At 41.9% G+C, this 24,892-nt stretch overlaps 1 protein-coding gene across 1 annotated transcript in view; it reads left to right on the plus strand.

The window, feature by feature from the left end:
• Positions 1-372: 372 nt before the first annotated feature.
• The window catches only part of E2F7 (E2F transcription factor 7), a 39,862-nt gene continuing 15,342 nt past the window's right edge, over positions 373-24,892 (plus strand). Inside the window, exons 1-7 of the mRNA XM_059404686.1 lie at positions 373-574; positions 1,285-1,377; positions 8,886-9,161; positions 12,250-12,418; positions 16,828-17,118; positions 18,702-18,860; positions 20,339-20,473. Coding sequence (XP_059260669.1) covers positions 1,285-1,377; positions 8,886-9,161; positions 12,250-12,418; positions 16,828-17,118; positions 18,702-18,860; positions 20,339-20,473 — 1,123 coding nt within the window. The 5' untranslated portion in view covers positions 373-574. The remainder of the gene's footprint in view (positions 575-1,284; positions 1,378-8,885; positions 9,162-12,249; positions 12,419-16,827; positions 17,119-18,701; positions 18,861-20,338; positions 20,474-24,892) is intronic.

The following is a 24,892-nucleotide window of genomic DNA, read 5'->3' on the forward strand; positions in this document are numbered from 1 at the left end:
TCTCCCAGCGCGGCAAGCCGAGGGGACCGGAGCGGGCCTTTTACGCATAACAAAAGAGCCCTCCTCCTCCTTCTCCCGCCGCCCCGCGCCGCCCCCACCTTGGCTTCCCGCGGCCGCCCGGGCCCGCGTCCCCGGCAGGAATTGGCTCCCGGGCCCGAGGTTTCCAGGTACCCGGAAGGGGGAGGGGGCTGAGGCGGCAACAATTGGGCGGGTGAGAGCCAAACGCGCGGCTCGGAGCGCCAAGACTCCGAGGGGCGGCGAGCCCGGGCCGTGCCGCCACGTGATTGGCCGGGACCGCCCCGCCAGCCTCCGCTGATTGGTGGATTCTCAAATTCGGTCTCAAGGCGCCAGAGGAGGTGTTTTAGCGGGGACTGCGATCCAGGGCTGGAGCGCTGGCGCTGCCCGGACACCGCGGGGTCCCAGCCAGCTCAGGGCACTCGGAGCGGGGATCGGCGCGCCTCACTTTCCCCGCCCGATGTCGCCGCCCGCCTGCTGATCGCCTCGTCCCGCTGGTCCCGCGCCGGTGTGGGGGTCGTGGAGGTCCCCAGAGGCAGGAAGCCTCCTCAAAGTGGGAGTAAGTAGCGTGCGGCCCTAAGCGCTGCGAGGAGGCGGGAATTGGGGGGAAAGGGGACACCCCCGCCCAGGCTGCCAGCCTGCCACCCTCCTGCTGGCGGGGATCGAGGCATTTCTGCCACTGGACCAGGCGTGCGTGGGGTGTCCTGGTTCCAGCTCTGCCTCCCGTGGAGCAGTAGAAGAGACTTGTCTTTCCTCAAGATCTGAGGGGTTCATTGGAAGACTTTATCCTTGGGGTCCGCTTGGAGGCCTGGGAAGGGGCTGCGCTAAAAGCTGAGTGGGTTTGGTCTGGCGATCAGATTTCCTTCCCTCCCGTTCCCCCCCGCCCCCCACCCCAACTCAAAACCCCCTCAAAGCCGAATTCCTCCCAGTTCTTTGCGCCAAAATTAACTGACCCAGGAGACCCTGTACTTTCTGACAGATTTGCCCTGCACTCTCCTGACTTGGTAACTTTGTTTTGTGCTGTTGCTCTTCATAAAAAATTTACCATTTTTGTCTATTTCTTTTTCTTCACAGGTTTTTAGTAATTTCCAAGCACACTTTAAGTGTTGGTGTTCATTTCATGTGTGTTTTAGAGTTGGGGGGTGGCTACATTCCTGGAAATTCCCAGGATGAGTTTAGGGAAGGGAAGTTCATGTTCACGTGCAAGGGATAGATATTTTTGTTGGAGGAGAAAACATCCAATTGTAAAATCATAATTGTGCTTTACAGATGGAGGTAAATTGTTTAACACTAAAAGACTTGATCAACCCCAGGCAGTCCAGACTAGATTTTGCAATTGAAGATGGGGAAAATGCACAAAAGGTAAGTGCACTTAAATACCTTAAAGCTCTAACATATTTAGGATGGTGGTGTCTTATTCAATAAAGTGTTCCAACATGCCACCCATACTTGTCTTGTAAACATAATAATTAGTTTGATGAACATTATAGACATATACTTTTTTTTGACAATGGAGACTTCCAAACCATTATTGTTGAGTTTCTCACTGATTTTGCAGTAGAGAGAGGCTAAATTAAATGTAATGTTGGAACCAATTTATATGAATCAAAGATGTGCTGAACACGCCAATTGAAAGTTTGTAATACTTATTTATAGCTGTCAAGAATGGAGTTAGCTCATGCTGAGCAGGAATGTTAAGCCTCAATTCCCAAAAAAATAGACCTTATACTGTAAATGCTGTATTATTAAAGTGCTGTGGAATGTTCTTTTGTACCAATGATCAATCTCCTAGTGGCTGTTCCATTCACCCAAAATTATGACCTGTGCCTCCTGTATATGGGGAGATAAAATGACTTGGCCCAGTAGTGTACGCTGAATATTTGACAGTGCTGCTGCTGGTTTTATACTAAGCCTCTTCCTCCCTTTTTGCACCCCTTGTGATTTTTAAGACTGTAGTTGTGTCTTCAAGAAATGTAATGAAATAAAGTGGCCATAGTCTAAGCTATCACTATTGCCACATCAGCACAGCTGTACTCACCAGCCAGTGCCCTACTGAAAAGGTATAGTAGCTTGTTAGCAAATGTCTAAGCATTTTTAGGCAGAAACCAAATAGATATAATAAACCCAGATATAGAAACTTTGCATACAAATCTGAGCATCACAACTTACTTGGGCACTGATCTTTTCTAGGTCTCTATTTTTAGGCTTAGTTAGCATCAACAGTGAAACTGCCTGGTGGAAAAACACCTGTTATGTAGACCTTTGAAGAATACTTGACGATTGTTTATTTGGATAGGTGTGCAGTTGTATGTTTTTTGTAGATTGTTGTTCCTAGCATTCAAAATTTTTTTGTTCGGAGAAGTATGCCAAAACATTATTGTTTTCAAGAGGACTTTCTAAAAATTACCTAAGCTATATGATGATGAAATGTCCAGACTTTAAAATGTAGATTGAGAGTTTTGGCTTTGGGAGTTTCAGAGCAAGACTTTTTGTTTTTCTTTATAATTTGGATGGAACAGCCTTGAAGGAATGTGTATACATTTATATAAAGCCTGAGTCAGTGTCCACTTCTTTCCTTCTGGGTCAGTGAGTTTTTTAAGTGCCTTCCACAAGGGCACTCTACTCTAGTTAGCATCAGTAAGGGCTATGTCCAGTTGAACTTTCCCATTTTAATGCATGCAGAGAAGAACTCAAATTACTCAAAAGAGATCGGAAAAACAGTTAAAATGTTTGAAATGGAATGTATGAGCAGGGATTATTTCACCTCTCAAAGAGAAGGAAAGGAATGAGAACAGCGCTTCTGCCTGGATACGGGAGGGGTTTTGTCCTTTTTTCACTTTGCTCTGTAGTAAAGAAAGGATTTCTAGTGATGGCAAGAACATGGGATTTGCAGTAACCGAGATCTGGGTTTGATTTCCTGCTCTGCCACTTATTAGCTCTGTAACCTTGAACTAATACATTTATTCAGTCACTCAATAAATATTTATGTTCTAGGTGCTGGGACACAGCGGTTTAGGTTTCCTCACCTCTCTCAAGCCTGTTTTTATCTTCCGTAAATTAGAGCTAATAAATAGCACGTCCCTCTTTAGGTATTTGTAACCCAGTAATACATGCTGCTCACACTATCCTCAGTGGAACTGGTGACCCAAAGCCAAACAGTCATCCCTGCCCTTACCTGCGAGACTTTCAGGGTCTCAGATGCAAAACTAACCAACTGTACTGTGATTTGGTAAGTGCCATCATAGGAGCAGGCACAAAATGTTTGGCAAAATAAAGAAGGAAGAAATAAATTCGCAGGGAATTCTGGGAGATTTGGGAAGGTTCACAGAGGAGTTAACGTCTGGGCTAAACCTCAGTGGCTGAGGACATTCAACCTACAAAAAAACAAGAGTGAGCAAGACGGACATTGTAGGCAGAGGAAACCACATGAGGTGTAGGCATTCAAGAAATGCTCAAGATTTCCAGAGTGGCCAGAAGCTAGTGGTGTTAGATTGTTACTTGAAGCCCTCTGAGAAATGCCTAGTACAGTGTTTTGTGGGTCAGCTGGCATTTAGAGGATTTCTCTTTTGACTTTCTGCACATTGGTCAACAACTGTAAGTACTGTACTGTGCATGCATTTTCTTGCTACTTATGGAGAAATTTTTGTAAACATATAAATAAGAGCTTTCAATTTCATTACCCAAGTTTACTGAGGCCAGTTATGAGAAATAAATCAGAGTCTCCTCTTAAGTTGTTCACAGCTCTTTTGGGGAAGACAAAAGGAAACCAATGGTTTGGCACACAGGGGTGAGCAGTAAGGATTAAGCTATTGGGGTGCTTGGTGAAAGAGATAATGCCTCACAAGGGCTGGAAGAAAGGAATGCTAACTTAAACAAGTATAGAGGAAGGGAACTGGTAAGGAGTAGAAATGAGCAGGTATGTTTGGAGACAATACCCAGACTTAGTGGGCACAGGTTTTCCTTGAAGGTCATTCATAACTTTTTGGAGTAATTAAGAAAAAAGGTTAAGTTCAATTTGGAATATATCTATATTTGTTCCTGTGTGATTACAGGTAGATAAATATGTGCAGGAGGCACTGGTTGTCTGATTGTGGAATTCATGAAAAGTCCTAGCCAGATACAAACTTGGGAACTGTCAGCATACAGGTTGGTTTTAAAGCCATGGACATGACAGTGGGTGAACTCTCCCAGAGCAAACAGAGAAGACTGGAGGGCAGAGATTTTAAGAGTGGAAAAAGAGGAACCAAGGAAGGAGACTGAGAAGAAATAGTCCAAGAAATAGAAAGAACCAAGAGAGAAAGTGTGCTATTTTAGAAGGGCTGTGTGTTTTGTAGAGCAAAGAACAGTCAACAGTCTCAACCATGGCAGTGAGATCATGTGAGGTGTTTTACTATTGAACTGGCCAGTGAAAGGTGACCTAGGTGAAAGATCAGAAGGTGAAAGATCAGTGAAAGGTGACCTAAGTGAAAGATCAGAAGAGCCTGGTGGTTTGAGGAACCCCTGGGAGATGAGCAGGGGAAACCCTTGGTGTGGATTATTCTAGAAAGTGCGCTCTGAAGGGAAAGAGAGTTATTGGTTGGTAGCTAGAAGGAGACACTTCCTAAGGTGTCATCTTTACAGTGAGTCCTAAAGCATAGATAGGGTTTCTGTGGGCGAAGTTTCACTGAGAGCATTAAAGACAAAGTCATGGTATAGGGCAGGTTTGAAGAAAAACAAGTGTACTATTTGAGTAAAATGTGGAGTAGGCATGAGATGGAACTGGAAAAGCAGCTGGCAAAATATTGCCAAGGGCCTGGACAAGGCTGATCATCGTATATGTTATTTGAGGGACACGATCAAAGCTGTATCTGTATCTGAGACACAAGCAGGACTCAAACCAAGATCTTCTAACTACAAAGCCTCTCTCTGGCAGAGTACGGCAAAGTCAAAATCTGGTGTAATTCATGATCACACACATCTGTAAAGCACTCACAAGTTACTTCTCGGATCCCACCTTCCCAGCACTTCTATGGCAAGTAAGCCAGGCTGTGTGGTCTCCATTTGCATATGAGAACTGGAGAGCCTGTTTCATGGTCACACTTCCCCAGGCCCTCTCTAGCCAGGGAGGCGACTTCCTGCACATCGCAGCTTAGATTTCCTGGTAGGCAGATCTGACATAGAGTCAGTGCACAGGAGGTATGTAGGGGGATTCTGGGGGTCAAGGCATGTGGGTGAAAGGGGAAGGCTGCCGAACTAGACAGAGGGAGAAGCAGATCTGTAACACAGTCTCAGGGGAGGTCTAGACTTAACCCAACTAGAAGTTCTAGGATGACCCCTCAGAGCCATCCTGAGTCATTCGTTTCTGAAGAGATCTCAGTGCCTCCCTGTGGCCACCACACAGCTGGGAAGCCTTGCTGGAAAAGGCTTGGAGGTAGTTACTGTAGTTGGAACCCCTCATTTTATTGATAAGGTATCTTGGGCCCAGATGGAACAAGCATTTTGTTCAGGATCAAAAAGATACAGAACTGAGACAAAAGCTACACCTCCAGATTCTAACTCCCTTTCCGCTTAACACGGTGTGAGGATTGCAGGCTAGACAGACCAAGCAGGGTCCGGTTAGGGTACAGTTGACTTTTTCTGCCCATCTGAGATCTCAGAATGCAAATACACGTGGCATTTTTTCCCTTTGGATGTAGATGTATGCTATAATCATAACCTAGCAGGTAACCTAACTCCCTTCCTGCTTTAAGTTTTTCTTATACTGTAGTGAAAATATATCAAAGTGTTAGAGGAAATAATGCATCTAAATTGTTCCTCCGTAGGGAAAAAGTAGGAGCTCATCATTCCTACAAGAATAAGTACCCTAAAGGCAGTACAGAAGGAGGGTGGATCTCTGGCCACTTCAGTGAGTCTGGGCCACACCCTTTACCACAGGGATACTTTTTGGAAAACTAGATAAACGAGGCATAGTGTTCTTTCAGCATCTGTAAGGGGCAAGGCGTTTTGCCAAAAATTGTGAGGAATGAGACACATGGAACTTGCTCCCTGACCTCCAGAAGTGCACAGTCTCATTAATGAGTCAAGATATGCACGTGAGAAGTTAAATAGCAATATGACATGCTATATATTGTATTAGCTCTGAGTGCCAGAATGAACAGGAAGAAAGAATGGGGCAGAGGGGAACAGGTAACAGCTACATTTTATTGAGAGCTCAGTATATGCCAGGAACTACTCTAATAACCCTTGAGGTTGGTATTTTTATGAACTTCATGTTCAGTGAAGAGAATTAAAATTCAGTGAAGACAAGCAGCTTACCCGTGCTCACACTACTGCTAAGTAGCAGAGGCAGGTAAGCTATCCCAAGAGCCTGCCTGCAGAGCTCCTTCCCCATACTGCCTCTCCGTAGGTGTCAGTGAGGATCCGGGGCCTGTTGGGTACCTTTTGTGTGAGCTATGGTAAAGGTAACTTACCCCCAGTTTGCACCCCCGGTTTGCTCATTTCTAGATGCAGGATTTCAAAAACTTCTGCTGTCAGCTCTTTCTTGCCTACCAATGACTTCTATACTGAATGAAGGTCGTATGTGACCTCAGGCAAGTTATTTTACCTCTCTGTGTCTCAGTTTCTTCATCTGGGTCACAGGATTGGATGTAGAAAATAATAGCACCTAGGTCACAGGATTGGATGAGGAGGCAATCTATGTAAAGTACATAAAAAGGGGTGTGGCCCATAGGAAACATTTAATACTTTCCCTTCGGAGTTCCCTTGTAGAAGACTTCATCAGAACTGCACACTAGTAGGGATGTGTTAAGAGATGTGGATAGATGAAGTTTCCGGGTGGGCTGCTTACCGCTGCTGTGGTGGGAAATCATCGCCCTCATCCCCACCTGCCTTCCTTCCAGTGACACGAGGGCAGAGCCTCACCATGGCCGGCTGGCAGCTTCTGCCGATCCAAGGAACCAGAGTTGGCCCTGCTAACACAAACTCCAGTTGCTTCCACTCTTTTTTGCCTCTCTTCATATGCTGCTCATTTATAGGAAAGCATCTTTTTTAAACCACTGCCCAGCCAAAACGTAAGCATGCAGTAGCTGCAGAGTGACATGTGTATAGGAAAAGGAATGACGAATGTTTAACGCATCTGCCTTCATCATTATGTGAGATATTATTGCCTGGAGGTGAAATCTGGTATAGACCGAGTAGAATTTTTCTGTTTTCAAAAGACAAATACTTATTGTAGGGGAAAGAAAATTGTTTTCATTGCTTGGTAAATGTGGCTTTCATATAGCCAGTCCTTCATAGTTGACTAAGGAACATATTGGATCCATCATTGATCTTTTCTTATAATTATCTAAGTCTACTCAAAGTGTAGTCTGGGGGCACATGGCTAGTCCATAAACTATTACTGAACTGCAAAAAACTAGGAACAGAACTTGAATAATTATCATATGATCTCTCTGACATGAGGAATTTGAGAGGCAGGGCAAGGGGATTGTGAGGGGAAGGGAAGGAAAAATGAAACAAGTTGGGATTGGGAGGGAGACAAACCATAAGAGACTCTTAATCTCAGGAAACAAACAGGGTTGCTGGAGGGGAGAGGAGGGAAGGATAGGGTGGCTGGATGATGGACATTGGGAGGGTATGTGCTATGGTGAGTGCTGTGAATTGTGGAAGACTGATGATTTACAGACCTGTACCCCTGGGGCAAATAATACATTATATGTTAATTTAAAAAATTGCAAAAAAAATAACAGAACTTGAGTCAAATGCTTAGAAAGCTCTGTAGCAATCTGATCTTGCCCCCTGTGGTATCTAAGCCTATGATTAAGGGTCTCTTCCCGTTGAGCAGGCTGTAGGTTGTTTGAGTGACAAACTCAAACGGAGAGTCACAGGTCGTGGGAGTGGCATGTGAGTCCTATGAAGTAAAACCACACATTAGTATGTGGGAGTTTGGAAATAAAAAACCCTGCCTTCACCATGGATAGAAAAGCACTGCTCTAGGGGAATTACAGCCCTCCAGGTTGGTTTGACATGTGGCATTTTGTTAGCTACTTTTCCATTGGTCCTACTATTAATTGCTGTATTAGCACCGGTGAACATCGAATGACAAAAGCATAATTGTACTGCACTAGTTCGTGCAAACTTGTAAACAGAGAAGCACTATGTACTCAACCCACAGTTGCCCTTATCATCCTCAACTGTTACAAGCATCTACCAGTGACAGATAAACTCATGACTTTGTTCACAGAGATGCCTGAGAAGTATGTTTAGAAGTGGTCAATGATGGGCACTTGGGGTGGCTCAGTCAGTTAAGCATTTGGCTCTTGATTTTGGCTCAGGTCATGATCTCGGGGTCTTGGGATTGATCCCCACATGAGGCTACATGCTTGGCAGGGAGTCTGCTTGAGACTCTTTCCCCCCTTCCTTTGCCTTTCTCCCTGTTCTAAAATAAATAAATCTTAAATAAAATACAATTCTTTAAAAAAGCAGTGACTCTTAATCTCACAAAACAAACTGAGGGTTGCTGGGGGGAGGGGGTTTGGGAGAAGGGGGTAGGATTATGGACATTGGGGAGGGTATGTGCTTTGGTGAGTGCTGTGAAGTGTGTAAACCTGGTGATTCACAGACCTGTACCCCTGGGGATAAAAATATATGTTTATAAAAAATAAAAAATTAATTAAAAAAAAAAGCAGTAGATGATGATCATTTTCTCGCTGAGCCCCTCTTGGATTCCACGAGTCCAAGACTATTTTCATTAGTCCTAGCCTGATATTTTTCAGCCCTAAACATGGGGTCTCTTTGTATCTTCATGTCTTGGTGAGTCATAGGAACAAAAGGCTCTTAGCTTATACCTGCCCTTTCTGTTTCTCGCTAAAAGGTCTCTTTTTTTTAAATAGGAAAATATATTTGTTGATCGTTCAAGGATGGCCCCAAAGACTCCAATAAAAAATGAACCAATTGATTTATCAAAGCAAAAAATCTTCACTCCAGAAAGAAACCCCATTACTCCAGTTAAGCTTGTTGACCGACAGCAGGCAGAACCATGGACACCCACGGCTAACCTGAAGGTGCTCATTAGTGCCGCCAGCCCTGACATAAGAGACCGGGAGAAGAAAAAGGGACTATTCAGACCTATTGAAAACAAGGATGGTGCCTTTACAGACTCTTTGCAGGTAAACAGGCTATATCTTCCGGCTTTATAGATTTTTAACATTTTTACTTGATTATTTAAGTCATAGAATTCTCAATCCTTCAGTTACTATTGAGCCAAAAGCAGTATTAAACTACATGCTTTCCTTTTTTGTTGTTTATTTGTATATTCTTGCTATTGGGGGGATTTAATGGCATGTCAAATACCTGTAATGGTAAAATACCTTTAGGTAGGCAGTATCTTTCATCTACAAATCCCTGTTTTTTATAGATATCAAAATATATCAAAACTTAATATCTTATTTATAGCTAAAATGGAATTCTTACTCTGTCTCATTTTTTTCACAATGAATGCTTTTTTCTCGTCTATATGCTACTCCCTTGAGTACTCCTACTACACATTTTAAAACTGACAATTATTATTTTAAAAATAATTTTTAAATAATTTTTTTAAAAATAACAATTATTTAAACAAAACTATAATTTTGATTTAATACGGAAGCTTGGACTTTTTTTTATGTTGCCACAAATTATAATTTTGCTCCTATTTTGAAGGCAATAGTATATTTCAGACCTGGGAAAATTCATTGTTTTTATATATGTTCAGTTCTTTGGTTTGGGGCTTTAAAGTTAAATCATCTTTAAGTTATCTGTCCTCTAGGGAACCAGAGCTATTGAATAAACAGCATCTCTATATTTAAAAAAAAAAAATCAGTGGTCAATAATTTTCAATCTCCCATTAAACTTCTCAGATTTGCCAAGAAAAGTCAGTTATTTCTCCTTTGGGGGATTTTTCATGCTATAAATATTACCAAAATGAAGAAATTGGGACAGGAAAAGAGAAAAAGATGTCCTGAATCTGGTTTTGGGTGCTAAAGATATTATGTACATAATAAGTATGTAAATATGTGTGTGTGTGTGTGTATGTGAGCATATATATATATATAAAAGTATATTTTATATGACCAAATATTCTATCAAAAGGTAATAAAGAATACATTTAAAGAAGATATTCCTCAGTAATTTTTAAGAATGTAAAGGGACTCTAAGACCCAAAAGTTTGAGGACTACCATTCTAGGGTATACATCTAGTATGTATGTGAAATTATACATACTAGATAGTGAAATTATACATACTAGTAGTGAAATTATTAAGTCATTGGATATGCAAATATTTGCAAAGTAATTGCTTTCCCAAGTATGAATGAGCATTTATCGATCCACATTCTCTCTGACATTTGACACTGTCAAATGTATTAATTTCTGCCAACCTAATGGGTATACAGTTGTGTATTTTTGTAGTATTCATTTGCTTTTCCTTGGTTACCAATAAGGCTGTCTCTTTCCACATGTTTATTGGCCACAATGTTTTTTTCTTCTGTGAAGTGTCTATTCACATAATTTGCTGATTTTAGTTGGGTTCTTTTTCTCCATGCTGATCTGATATATAAGAGTTTATTGTATATTCTTGAAAATAAACCTCTCTCAGTTTAATGTGTTACTTTTCACTTTGGTGTATATCTTTTAACATGTTACTTGTTGTAATCAATTGTCCCTGAACTATTTACTCAGTCCTTCTTGTTCTCCCAAGCTGGGAGTGCTATCTCTGTCATCTGTTTCTTGGCTGTCTTTTATTCCATTGGCCAATCTATGCATCCCTACACCAATAACATATTGTAATAAGCATTGGTATCAGGGAAAGCAAGACTCAACTTATTTTGCTTCAGAATATATGGGCTATTCTTCACCTTTTGTTTTTCCTTATATACTTCAGATTGGATTTTAGTTGGAATTGCATTACATGTAGATTGATTTGAGAAGAATAAATCTGTTTACGGTAATGCACCTCCTATCTATGAAGATAGTATATTTCTCTAAGTTTTAAGTGCATTTCTCAAAGATCTAAGTTTCAATATTTTATGCAAATAGATTTTTGCTAGATTTATTCCTAAAAACATCACTCATATTGTTATTGTAAATAATGTCTTTTCATTTCATTGTTGTTACTACTGTATGGCAATACAAGTGATTTTTGAGATACATTGTTTTGCCTTTACAGCTACATTGCTAAATTCACTCATTATTTTTAATAATTTGTCTGAGATACTTATGAGTTGTATATAAACAATCGTGTCTTCTGTAGAATGAAAGTTTTGCTTATTCTTCTCTAATCCCTTGCCTCACTTACTTTTTCTTGTCCTCGTGCACTGGCTAGGACCTTCAATATGGTGTTGAAGAAGAGCAGTGATAATGGGCATCCTTATCATTTTTCAGATTTTAAGGAAATGCTTTCAAGATTTTCCCATTAAGACATGTGTTTGCCATTGGATTTTTTTATGGATACACTTTTTATTAAAGAAGTTCTCCATTTTTAGTTTTTAAGGCATTTTTGGAAATCGTGAATGAGTATTAAATTTAGCAAATGCTTTTTCTGAAAGCTTTGAGAAAATCATATCACTTTTCTCCTTGAATCTGTTCACTGAAAAGCCTTTTACTTTCTCAGGCTTGAATTGAGCCTTTTTCAAATGTGGTTTCAAATGTGGGTTGATGAGACAAGGATACTACTCAGGGTACTTGCCATAAAAAAGAATAAAGAGGAGTAAGACTTAGCTGCCCTTGTTCAGTTCCATTTACCCTTGGTCAGTTGTTAAAAGTAAAACACTGGTGACACAATGCAGGCCAGTGGATCTCAGACTTTTATGTTAGGAGGAATCACCCAAGATCTAGATTCGGATACATCAGGTCTGGGATACGGCCTAAGACTCTCCAAGCTCCTGGTGATGCTAATCTAATGAGCACATTAGTAGCAAGGGTGTAACAAGTGATAAACAACTTCATTTTTCACTTTTTAAGTTTTTAACCAAAAGACTCACCTTCAAGTTTCAAAGGAGAAAAAATTCAGCCCAAAGAAAACAATCAGTAAAACATCAAGAAAATTGGATTAGGAAATGTATTTTAACGAAAATCTAGCATGATACGTACTGAGATGTCCCCCTCACTTTGCTAATAACTCTCATTTCTCTATACATTTTTCTTGCATTTTTCATGCAATTTCTCTATTAGGATGTTAAGTATGACATCTCTCCCCTCCCTTTTGTCTGCCCTTTGTAGCTTGATGTGGTTGGGGACAGTGCTGTGGATGAATTTGAAAAGCAAAGGCCAAGCAGAAAACAGAAAAGTCTGGGACTCCTGTGCCAGAAGTTTCTAGCTCGCTATCCAAGTTATCCCTTGTCAACCGAGAAAACAACCATCTCCCTAGATGAAGTTGCTGTCAGTCTTGGTATGTATTGTCAGATTACCTGCAGTCCTATCTGTAGTCACAGTAGGAAACCAGTTTCCTTGGGCAGGCTGAAGTCTTCGGATAGCTTCTCATTAAGCAAAGGGTGGGCTCCGAACAGTAAGGATGGAGGAGCAAGTCGAGCTGCCTTCTGTCATCAAATTTCTCATCCTTATACCTAGGATTCCAGGGAGTCTTCTGGCCCTGAGGGTCAAACAAAACAAACAAACAAAAAAAAGTTTTTTTAACCTTATAAAATATTTATATAAAAAGACTCACACTAAAAATTAATATCTCATTTTTAATTTCAAATTATTTCAGACAGTCAAAAAACACTTAAAAACGCCTTGGTCTTTATTTTTAATAATGCTTCTAAGAGTTCAGACCTGGTGTTATTTCTGTTATCAAACAGGATTTGAGAGCAAGACCATTGTGTTTGAAGCCATATACTAGCATATTCACAGCAAGCCTGAAAAACGAGGAAAAGCACATCTGGACATAACTCAAACAGCTAAACCTCATAACAAAGAGGAGTGCATGTGTTCACATGGCTTGGGTGTGTGTAATGTGCAGTGGTGTATGGGCTGTAGATAACGCAGACAGCCGTCTCAGGATAGAGACCCCTAGTGGACATGGGTTGCAGTTCGTCTCAGAGTAAACATTGTTGACATCTTTAATAAGCAGAAATCACAGTGGTAGAGGGTGTCCCCTTAAAAAACAAGGAGGTTGTACATACAGAAAAAAATAAAAAATCAACTAAACAGGCTGTATGATAGATTGATTATATTTTTAATTTGGGGTTTTTTTAATTCTCTTTCTTCCCATAGCCCCGAGAAGTGTGTCCTAGTAGATGATTGTCAATCTGAATTATTCAAACTGATGGCTAAAATCATTTTAGTTACCAGATACTGAGATAATGAGAAAGCAATAGGTTATGATAGAAAGACCATGGGTTGAGCTTTGGGTCAGATGGGGTTGGATTTGAAGCCCAGTTCTCTAATTTACAGGCCATGAGAGTTTTAAAAAAGGTTAATTAACCTTTTCCTGTCTATAACACAAGGATCACAGCGCCTTGCAGAAACTTAGCAAAGTTGGGGATAATATCAACAACATGCTTAACTTAGGGCCTAGCATGGATAATGCTACTCTTATGTGGAATAATTTCTACTCCACTCTTATTAGATATCCCTGCCTTCCTCAAATTGTCCTCTCAACCTCTAGGATGAGAAGCATGGTGTCTTGGTTGGGGAGCCCAGAAGTAGAACACATTATTTCGCATCGGTGCCAATGAAACAAGAAGGGGAAGGTGACCCAGTTGGATAGAGGCTTAGGATACACCCATTCGAGGTACAGGGTCCTAGAAACTAGTCTCACAGAGGGTGAGAGTAAAACAATAGCACACAGTGTCCCTCTCACTGGGATTCATGAGGCCAGCTTCCACCCTGTACCAACTTCTATCAGGGACCTTGAACTGATATCAGTGGGAAAACAAGAGATTGGATGTTGGAAGGCTTTGTTACAGATCTGGGGGTGAGAGGGATCAGACAGGAAACGGGACTCCTGCTCTCATGTGAGCCACAGATGCCCGTGTTATGGCTGGTCAGAGCAGAATTTCAGAGATTTTTACAAACAGCTTCTTAATGCCTCACGATCACCCAGACTTGCCAAATGACCTTGCCATCTCTCTTCCTGTGATGTCCAAAAACGGGGTCCCTTCTTTAAAGCTATTTCAGTGGTAACCATATCTTGGGGTTGAGTCTAAACTCCCTGCTCTAACCCAGGTCACAAGCTCTAAGAACATATGTTAACCAAGAATGTTCAGAGCATTTCAGCCGCATTATTTCCCAGACTGTGGTCCCGTGTAGATTTGACATGGATATTACAGGTAAGAAGTTAAAGAACTAGGGGTGCCTAGGTGGCTCAGTCAAGTAAGCATCCAACTAATTTTTGGCTCAGGTCATAATCTCGGGGTGGTGGGGCTAAAACCCAGGGTTACTTCTAATCCAGCCAGGCTGACCTCAAAACCCCCCGGGTTTAACTGCTGTATGTATTTTTGGTAAATGTGATAGATAGCTCTTTTGAGTGTTGGGAAAGTGGGTAGACAATTGATGAACTCTACACTCGGCAGGGAGTCTTCCTGGGATTCTCTCCCTCTGCCCCCCACTCCCCACTTGAGCATGCTCTCTCTCAAATAAATACATTCATTAATAAAATCTTTAAAAAAAAAAGAAGTTAAAGAACCAGGAGGGACTTTAGTAAATGGATAATAGCACAGCCTTAGAAATGAATTTATTGGGCTGAGAGATGTTCTCGATTATCTCCCTTGAGGACTCAGGGAAGCATGGTAGTGACCGTTAAATCCTTGGGGAGGCATAACTAATGCCATGACCAGGATTAATAGGATTGTGTTGATCCAAAAGAAAAGGAAGGCTGGGTGCCAGGAAAAACCTTCCCGACAGAGCGAGCCCCAGAGTAACCTGAAGATCTTGAGACCTGTGAAATGGAACTTTTTAGTGCCCCAGTCTGTAAGCAGTTAAACAGTCCAGATTGAAAAGATGATTATCTAGGCAGGCAGCTGCCAGTGTGACTTTTATCAGCACCACCTATTAAACACCCATTGTACATCTTAAACATTCATCTCACCCTCCAAGTGGTCAGAATCTTCCTTTATTTTTAGGATGTCTATCCACTAGATGGAGAGGGAACAGTTTGTATCTAAAATACAAAATAACAAAACAGCCCAGCATATGCTGGCCCTGAGGTGTCTCAGTTGCATTCACATGACATTTCTAATGGGAAGGTTTCTAGAATGTTACACTCTAAACAAGATGTGTTAATATATGAAAACAGACTGGAATAGAAAACCAGGCAGATCTGGACAAGGGGCCGCTCACAGCCCCTGCCAGCACCTTCCAGCAGGCATCTGGCACTGAAGCCTGAGCTTCTGAGGGTGAAGAACCTTTCGGGGTCAGGAGCTGAAATGTTCTGGTTGACTGTGAAATGTGTCTTGATGCATAGGAAAGAAAGAACTTCACTTCACCTCTGAAGTTTTCATCATAATTTGGTCAGTTTTTTCTATTAAATCTTAGAAGGGCCAGAAGCTATGTTCACTGAGTCTGCTCTGGTTATAGAACACCTTCTGGCAAGTGAGCAGAAAGAGGGCATCTTTGTAGCTGGACAGTTTTCTGGGAGCTGCCTAGAGGCTTTAGTTATGGGGACTTAGAGAAGAACAAAGGAGCCAGTGGGTTTCAAAAGCCTAAGGGCCTGTTGTACAACAGGCTGAGGCAGAGGAGGTTTTAAAATCTGTTTCTACTGTGACCTCTCAGGCTAGCAGGGATTTGGGATATTTCCGATGCTGTGCGGGAAGTATTTACAAAATAGTATACAAACAGTAGATAAAATTGACACTCTGTTGTAGACCCTGTATCTTTATGGCCACATTTAATCCTCATCACCTTATGAGATAAATATTAAGGCACAGAAAGATGAAGTGACTTCCAAGGATCACACAACTACTAAGGGATAGAGCAGGGTTGCTTCTAACCCAGGCAGTCTGACCTCAAAGTCCCCAGGCTTAACTGCAGTACATATTTTGGTAAATGTGATAGACCGCTCCTGTGAGTGTTGGGAAAGTGACCATGAACTTCATGGTCAGCCTGAATTGTACATGAAGAGTCTCTGTACTTTACTGCTGGGCTGTTGGGCCCAAATGCCCCTGAATGGGAATGGAGGGACAGGTATCAGTGGCCAAGATGAACAAAAGGAAACTTGTATGTTATTCAGCCGTGGCTGTAGCTTCCTCCAGCAACTTGAGAAGGGTGCCCAAGCTCTTGACTCCTGAGTTGCCAATGCGAAATAGGAAACAAAATATTTGCCATCTGTTTTCATAACCGGGCCATTAAGAGAGTTAGCAAGATTATTATTTCACATCGTTCAAACTTCAGGAAAGGCTAGAATTGCCCAAATGAGGTATCATGCATTGGACACAGTTTATTTTATAGTCTGCATAATTAGGAATATAAGTCCAAGTCAACCAGTGTTCATCAGGCATCCATCAGACACTTTAGTACATGTGGTGCTCAGTCCCACCTGTTTAAACATGGTGGCGTGTCTTACCTAACAAGTCCAAAGAAACAACATACTACTGTTCATGTAATAGAGATGGAACTATCGTCCATGTCTGGGTAGATGTTTTATCCTAGCACTTGCTAAGCATTGGATTCCAAGAATAAGAAAGAAAAATAATTCCTGTTGCTTGTATCCTAAGAGGTTGAATTTTTAGAGCATCTGCACTGGCTGGCCATTATACCGGGCACCGTGTAAATTAGTTTACAGACGCAGTCCAGGCCCTCAAGGAATTTTTGCTCGAAAATGTTTGCCTGCATGACCGTCAGCTTCTATTTCGCAAACAGGCGTTGAAAGGAGACGTATCTATGACATTGTAAATGTGCTGGAATCACTGCATCTGGTCAGCCGGGTGGCCAAGAATCAATATGGCTGGCATGGCCGGCAGAGCCTGCCAAAAACCCTGAGGAGCCTCCAGAGACTGGGAGAGGAGCAGAAATATGAAGAACAGATGGCTCATCTCCAACAGAAGGAGCTAGAGCTGATGGATTATAAACTAGGAGAACGTAAAAAAGACGGCTGTCCAGATTCTCAAGATCAACAGCTACTGGATTTCTCAGAACCCGACTACCCTTCTTGTGAGTGCACTGGAACCACAAGAGTAACGGCCGAGAGGGAGGGATGGTCTCTTCCCATAGAAACTCACTGCTAAGGTGGGGAGTGCCAGACTGACAGCCCTGGAGGGAGATGCCCTCTGATTTGATCTACTGAAGAAAGGGAGACAGATGGCTCCCTGACTGGGCGTCCCCCTCAGCCTCACTTCAAGCCTGTCTAGTGGCAGTGTGTTTGGTATTGGGTATGTTTGGACCAAAGATCACGGACAGTGCTCCATTTCAGAATGACAGCCCCATGCTGACATCCGTTTGTGAGCCTTTAAGGAAATTTTGCTCTGAAAGAAGCCATCTTTTCAGAGAATTCAATTTTTTTGCTTAGAGTAGATTACTTAGAAAAGGTAGGAGAACATGCTGATAAGAAAGATAGATAATCTCTCCTGTCATATGATGCAGCATTTTTTAAATGTATGTCTCCATTATTCTTCCCCGTCAGCTCCTATGTCTCCTCTCCCTGTTGTCACCATTGGTCTCCATCATTCTCACCCTGTACCCCATTGCAAAGACGATAAAGTACAAGTGGCAATCACGTTTCACTTGCAAATACAACAGGAATGGAAACATGGGCCTCGTTTTCATTAGATTTACTGCCTCGTGCGTTTTAGCACCACCCCCTGAGCCAGTTCTTATCCTAATAACCAGAGGAGACAGCCATCTGTCAGGGATGGGTCGCCTGCCTTCGACAGCAGCACACGTCTGATCAGTGTTTCGTATTCATGTCTAGCTTATTTTTTTCCTTCCTTCTGAAAAGCAATGGCAGGGCTGAGCGCCTACTGTGTTTCAGACAGTCAAATTATTGTAGGCACAGAGAAATAAAAACAAGTGTTCTCGCCCTTAAGGGAAGAGCTGATGTTCTGAAAATAGTCCCTGAAGTCTATCTACCCTCTCCTATTTTCCTTCCCCATTAATCTTTTCAAAAAGTTGCTTCAGGAAAACTACCTCATGGATTGTATATTCTATGAAGTGGGAGTATAAAGCATGATGAGTGGTTTCAATTATGCGTTTCAGAGTTTATGCCTATTGGAGAGGAGTTGCACAGGCCATTAGAAAACCCATCTCAGGGCGCCTGCATGGCTCAGTGGGTTAAGCCTCTGCCTTTGGCTCAGGTCATGATCCTGGGGTCCTGAGATCAAACACCACATCGGGCTCTCTGCTCAGCAGGGAGCCTACCTCCCCCCCCTCCCCACCGCCTGCCTCTCTGCCTAATTGTGATCTCTCACTCTCATAAATAAATAAAAAATCTTTTGAAAATCTATCTCACTTCTTCGGGCACCAGGCTGCCTATAGGTAGAGCTTACAACTCTTGATCTCAGAGTCATGAGTTGGAGCCTCACACTGGACATAGAAATTACTTAAAAAGGAAAGAAAAAGATGTCCATCTCATTTCTTTACCAGCCATCTCTTTGTGATGTGTGTCCAGTAAGCTTCTGCCTGTTACCAGAGTGATCTTTGCATCTGCTATTAGAGTTCGCAGTTCTGGCAAACCCCAAGTACCGTCTTTCATGTGGTAAATTATATGTTTTGATGCTTTTGTTTCATTCCCTTTGTAGCATCTGCAAACAGTAGAAAAGACAAGTCTCTGAGAATTATGAGCCAGAAGTTTGTCATGCTGTTCCTCGTGTCCAAAACCAAGATTGTCACTCTCGACGTCGCTGCCAAAATACTGATAGAAGAAAGCCAGGATACCCCGGACCATAGTAAATTTAAAAGTAAGTTATCTTCACCTAAATTGACTTATCAGTGCAAAAAGGGTGGGAGTTCATGTGTTGATATTTTCTGCCTCTGAGATTGGAAAAAAAAAATTTTTTTTTTCTTAAGAAGTGCAGTCTTTCCTGCACTCATAAAGGTTCTTGAAAGGTGCTGTGAGAGGTAAGTTAGTAAATACCAGAATTCCCATTAAAGTTCTGTCAGATGCCTTTTCCTCAGCAGTCAGAGGGGATGGTGGAAGCAGAATGCCATCCCACAAATGCAGGTCAGGGAGGGTGTAAGATACTTTGCATTTCTCTTTAGTATCGCTGCATCCAAGACGGAATGTCTGAGTTTTCTTTCCCCTTTTTTCCTCACCCCCTGCCTTCTCTTCTGATGGGTGGACATGAAAGTTGTCTGCAGGTAAGAACCAGAGGAATGACCAGGGTAGGGTAGGGGTGGTGGGACAGAGCTACTGGGCAAGAAGAGAGTTTCTGAGTTTCACTCCCAGGGCATCTTCTTTTCCTGTCAAGCCTCGGTTGGAGCCAAATACCCTCGGCTACCAGTAGCCCTTTCAAGCCCTGGGAAGCCAGGAGCTCAGCTTTCTCTGCATTGTCTGTTTCCAGTGGAATTATAGCCAACCTGTGGGAGAAATGAGTAGATAAAATTCAGCTCTATCAGGATTGGGAAGAAGGTTACATCTGGGGTGAACGTTTGATGTTTCTGAACCATAATCACAGCTCCTTTGCTTGATCTTAGCCCAAGGTCATGTGGGTTTCCTACCTATAAATCAATTTCTTGAATAGAAATTACTTTGTGGGCATTGCCCTGCCTGTCGAATGCCTTATCACCCCTGCTGAATTTCTCTTCTAGTACCTGCATTTTCAAATGTCTCTCCCCAGACTTCCTAAGACTCAGGGAATGCCCATCCCACTCCTCCCCCACTAGGGAGCCAGACACTAGGATTCAGGTGAGGTGCTACCTGTCATTGGCACAGCTGAAACTCATCACCATGACCCCCAAACCCTCTTGTGTGCCCCGGAGTGCAGCCTCACAGGAAGCTCTGGGACATCCCTGTCATTTTGACAGGCCAGCTGCCTGCTCGAGGCCTGCTCAAGCTGGTGCCACCACCTCCTGCTGGGAGAAACTCAGAGCAAGCTTTTGACATGCCACATAGCAGAATTACATTCGCTAAGCCTTTAATTACAGCCCCTGTCCCTCCCTTGGTGTTTTTGCCATCTCAGTGCTCCCTGCCTGTCACCAGGTGCCTCATACAAGGGTTGTGAAGTTGTGGAAGAGGAAAGACACACTGACCTTCCCTTAGAATGTGTCTTCGGACACACCAGGTACATAAATCCCAGGTGACTGCACGACAGAGCCGTCGGCCTCTGCTGCACCCCGCTGCTTTCTGCTGGTGGCTGAGGAAAGTGACCTGTCACATCAACTAAAATATAGTGGTGTCACAGACGGCGTGACTATAATTGTGTTTTATATCTTTAAGCAAAGGTACGACGCCTCTATGATATAGCCAATGTTCTGACCAGCTTGGCTCTAATAAAGAAAGTGCACGTGACAGAAGAGCGAGGCCGTAAACCAGCCTTCAAATGGATCGGGCCTGTGGACTTCAGTTCCAGTGGTAAGGTCGGGTGGTTTTTCGAGGCATCTCTTTTATTTGCAGTCCCCAATTCCTGTTCCAACTCATGCATCTTCTACCCAGTGAGATTGATCTTCATTTCCATAACCCACGTCACATTCAAAATTAGTCTAGTGGTATCCCTCGAAATAGCGAACCTTTGTCTGTAAGTGGTGTGTGCCACAGCCCACATCCCGCTGGAAGGGAAGTCCTGAGAGCTTTTGACGTGGGAGTTTCTGTAACTATTAAATTATAGCTCATTAGCTTTTTTTTTTTTTTTTTAATTTTATTCCAAAGCTCCTGGAAGTTTGGGCTTAAGGATTAAAAATAACCCTTCTTATGAACTCTGGTGGTTTCTGCACCAGCAGAATAAAGCATTATTTTTCTTTGAAACTCCAGGTAATGTAAAAATTGTATCAGTTACTATCACGAAACAAGTATGTGGTAAAGATGGCTTCTAAATATGGCATGGATGTAATGAACACATCTTTGGTAATTTGTTTAACAGGTTACAAATGTCATAATTATACTAAACTAGAGCGGAAAGGGTATTATCTTCTCCTTATTTGATGGGTAATATCTGAGCAACTGGGGACTAGATCCTACTGTACCAGCTACTTTACATACAGCAATGCTGCCTGGAAAAAAAAAAAAGCCATTAAAGTTATTTTTAAATTACCCTTCCAATTTTGGTATTTGAGGCATAAATTCCTGCCACTTAACCCAGGCTTATAAAAGATATAGCTCTCTACCTCGCTTAGAATACATTATTCACTTAGGAGCTAGATGAAACCACTTAAAATCAAGTATAACTAATTCAACCCAGCAAGTACTTACTGCATGCGGACCGTGCTCAGCTACTATACTAAATGCCACGAGAGGTTTAAAGACGTGTATGACACCATCCCCGCCTGCATGAATTCTACACCTTTGCCGTTTTCCACTCCTCTGGCTTTGGCTTCTATTTCTTTCACCTGTGAAGCCCTCTTCTTTTCGACATGCAACCATTCTACTCATCTTTCAAGATCTGGCTCAAATGTCAACTCCTCCAGTTTTCCCTGGTCACCCAGAGCAAAGACTGTCTCTCCGGAGCTATTGTGATTTAATATTGTCCTGTTGTACTCAGGGAGGTTGGTACAGTCTTGCCATCGTTGTCCTCGCCGCAGCCGCCGCTACCCACCCCCCCCCAACCGCCCCTCCACCGCAGCTCTACAAATTTGAAACCAGACTAGGTCTGTTTTGTTTGTTTGGTTTTTTCTTTTTTTGAATTTTTAACAACTGCATGAACATCTAATTTTGCCTAAGATATGATTCATATAATTCATCAATTTAAATTTAGTGCAGAGTTGTGCAATCATCACCGCAATTACTTGGAAAACAAAGTCACAGTCCCCAACAGAAACCTTGTGCACATTAGCACTTTCCACTTCTTCCCAACCTCTCCCTTCCAGCACCAGGAAAATAATTAATATATTTCCATCTCTATAGATTTACCTATTTTAGAGATTGCCTATAAATGAATCATACAACATATAGTCATTTGTGACCAACTTCTTTTACTGAACAGTATTGTTAAGGTCCTTCAACATTAGAATGTGTGTCCTTACCTCCTTGCTTTCCATTGTGGAATACCACACTGTTGTATGGACATGCCACATTTCCTCATTCAGCAGTTGATGGACATTTCGATTTTTTCTACTTTTTGGCTATTGTGAATGATGCTGCTTTGAACACTGATGTAGAAGTTTTGATATGGACATCTTATGCATCTCTCATCGGCATATCTAGGGGTGGAAGTGATAGCTCATATGGTAGCACTATGCTTAACATTTTAAGGAATTATAAGGAATTTTAGGGGGAAAATTTTAAGGAATTGACATTTAAGGAACTGTTTTCTGAAGAGGTAGATTCCTAATGAGTTAAAAGCAGACTTGGTCTTTATTCATCCATGATTACCTGTTAGACCCAGATCAGTGCTTTTACTTACTCTTGTTGATTATGAGCTTCTACTGAAGGTATAATTAGCATACATTTGAAAATTAGAGAACAATTAAGCAGTACACATGGTCGTCCTGGCTCTTTGGGAACTCAGGGAGGATATAAGTTACGTTTTAATGGACAAGACTGTTGGGTTTTGGAGGGAAAGAGAGCTTTTCAATTCAAGGAACAGACACCTAAAAACAAATTTGGTGTGTGTTTAGAGAACAATCGCCCTGATTTAAGTGGAGGGCTGGGGATAGGGAATAATGAAACATAAAATGTGATTGGTTGGGACCACATTTTGGAAATCTTCAAAATAAACCCAGAACTTTGTCCTAATGTAGCAGGCAGAAGTGACGAGGGATCTTTAGATAAATTAAAGCAGAAGAGGGACTCAAAAGTGGTAGTGTCATTGAAGAAACTAGGTAGCCAGGGAACCGAGCTGGGGTTGAGGAGTCAGGAAATTAAGGGATTTGTGTAACCAAAAGGATAACAGCTGGAACAGCTCTGCTCTCAGAAGGAGAAGAAGACTTGAGACCTGGTCAGGAACCTCAACATGAACTCGCTTTCTCTACCTGACAGAAAACTGATCTTTTTTCTGTATATCTGGTTTCATTACTGACAATACAACTGTCATCATCAACCCAGCCATCAAATCCGAACTTCAAAAAAGTTACCTTTGATGTTCTTAGTTCACTCTCCTTCACTCCTTGAGTAGTGATTCCCACTCAGATAAACTTAATAAATATCTCTTTTCCTCTTCTCCTTCCTACCACATGGACTTTTCATCCTTTCGCAGCTTTTTTGAGATCTTATGACACAGAATAAATGGCACATCATTAAAATTACAATTTGGTAAGTTTTGTGTTGTGTGGGCCCCTGTGAAATAGTCACCACAGTCGAGATAATGAACCCATCACCCTCCAGAGTTTCCTGCCCCTTTGTAATTCCTCCCTCCTTGCCCCTCACCCCCGCCAACCCCAACCCCAGGGCAACCACTGATTGCTCTCTTTCATTCTAGGTTTGTACATATTTTCTAAAAAATTTTATAAGGGGCTCATATAGAGTTATGCTCATCATTTAAAGTGCATATTTGCAAATTTATATGTTAAAATTACGTGATAATTCCAGAATCAGTACTCACAGTATTTTCTCAAGTCATTCACAGACCTGCAAAGTGGCAAAAAATTTTGGCTGAGAGCATACCCGTGCTCCCAGCTGAGGTCAAACAAGGAAACACTCTGTTCTCTTGTTTCTCATACTCATTTCCACATGGCTCTCCTACCCTAAACGAGTGTCCTTTTCGTGGTCTTTTTAGTGCCATGTTTTCACATTTTAGTGCTCTGTGTTCGGGATTTTGCTGTTAAAATAGTTCCCAAGCGTCCTACTAAAGTGCTAACAATTTCGAGTGCAAGAAGGAGTGATGTGTCTTACACAGGAAATACATATCTTAGAGGAGCCCCATTCAGGCGTGTGTTCTAGTGCTGTTGGCTAAGAGTTCAGTGCTAGTGGATCAACTATATATGTTAAATAAGGCACAATAAACACATATACAACAGGTTTATGTGTTTACCAGTTGATAAAAATGTGACCAGAGGCTGGCAGCAACCTAACCCTTTATTATTCTAAGAGCAGTGGTTCAGTATTTGCTAATTCATTGTTCATGGTAACTTCATAGAACATAACTGCCATGAATAACAAGAACTGACTGTTGTTTGTATACTCTTTTTATTGAAATTCTTTCACTTGGCATATTTTCAAACTAATAATATTGTAGCATGTATCAATAATTTTATTCCTTTATATGCTGAGTATTCCATTGTATGGATATATCATTCTTTATTCATTTACTTGTCAGTGGACATGTGGATTATTTCCAGTTTGGGGCTGTTAGAAATAAAGCTAAATGAATATTCACATACATGCCTTCCTATGGTAGAATTCACCAGTGAAGCCATGTGGGTGAGCAGTTTTCTACATAAGAAGGTTTTTAACAAAAGGTTCAATTTCTTTAGCGATAGGACTATTGAGGTTATCTCTAGTAATCTTTTCTTCTACTTTGTGTTCAATTTACTCTTTTTCTAGTTTGTTAAGGTAGAAATGGAGTTTATTCAAGATAATTTTTTTTTCGTTTTTAGTGCTATAGATGTTGCTGTAAGTACGGCTTTATCTCTATTCCACAAATTTTGATGTGTTTTGTCTTTCCGTTTAAAATATTTTCCTTTTGGGGGCACCTGGGTGGCTCAATGGGTTGGTTAAGCCTCTGCTCTCGGCTCAGGTCATGATCTCAGGGTCCTTGGATCGAGGCCCGCATCAGGCTCTCTGCTAGCAGGAACCTGTTTCCCCCTCTCACTGCCTGCTGCTCTGCCTACTTGTGATCTCTCTCTCCCTCTGTCAAATAAATAAATAATTTTTTTTTAATTCCCCTTTTTTTTCTTTGAT

This window comes from Mustela nigripes, chromosome 6 (genome assembly GCF_022355385.1).
Source record: "Mustela nigripes isolate SB6536 chromosome 6, MUSNIG.SB6536, whole genome shotgun sequence".
NCBI classification, from domain to species: domain Eukaryota; kingdom Metazoa; phylum Chordata; class Mammalia; order Carnivora; family Mustelidae; genus Mustela; species Mustela nigripes.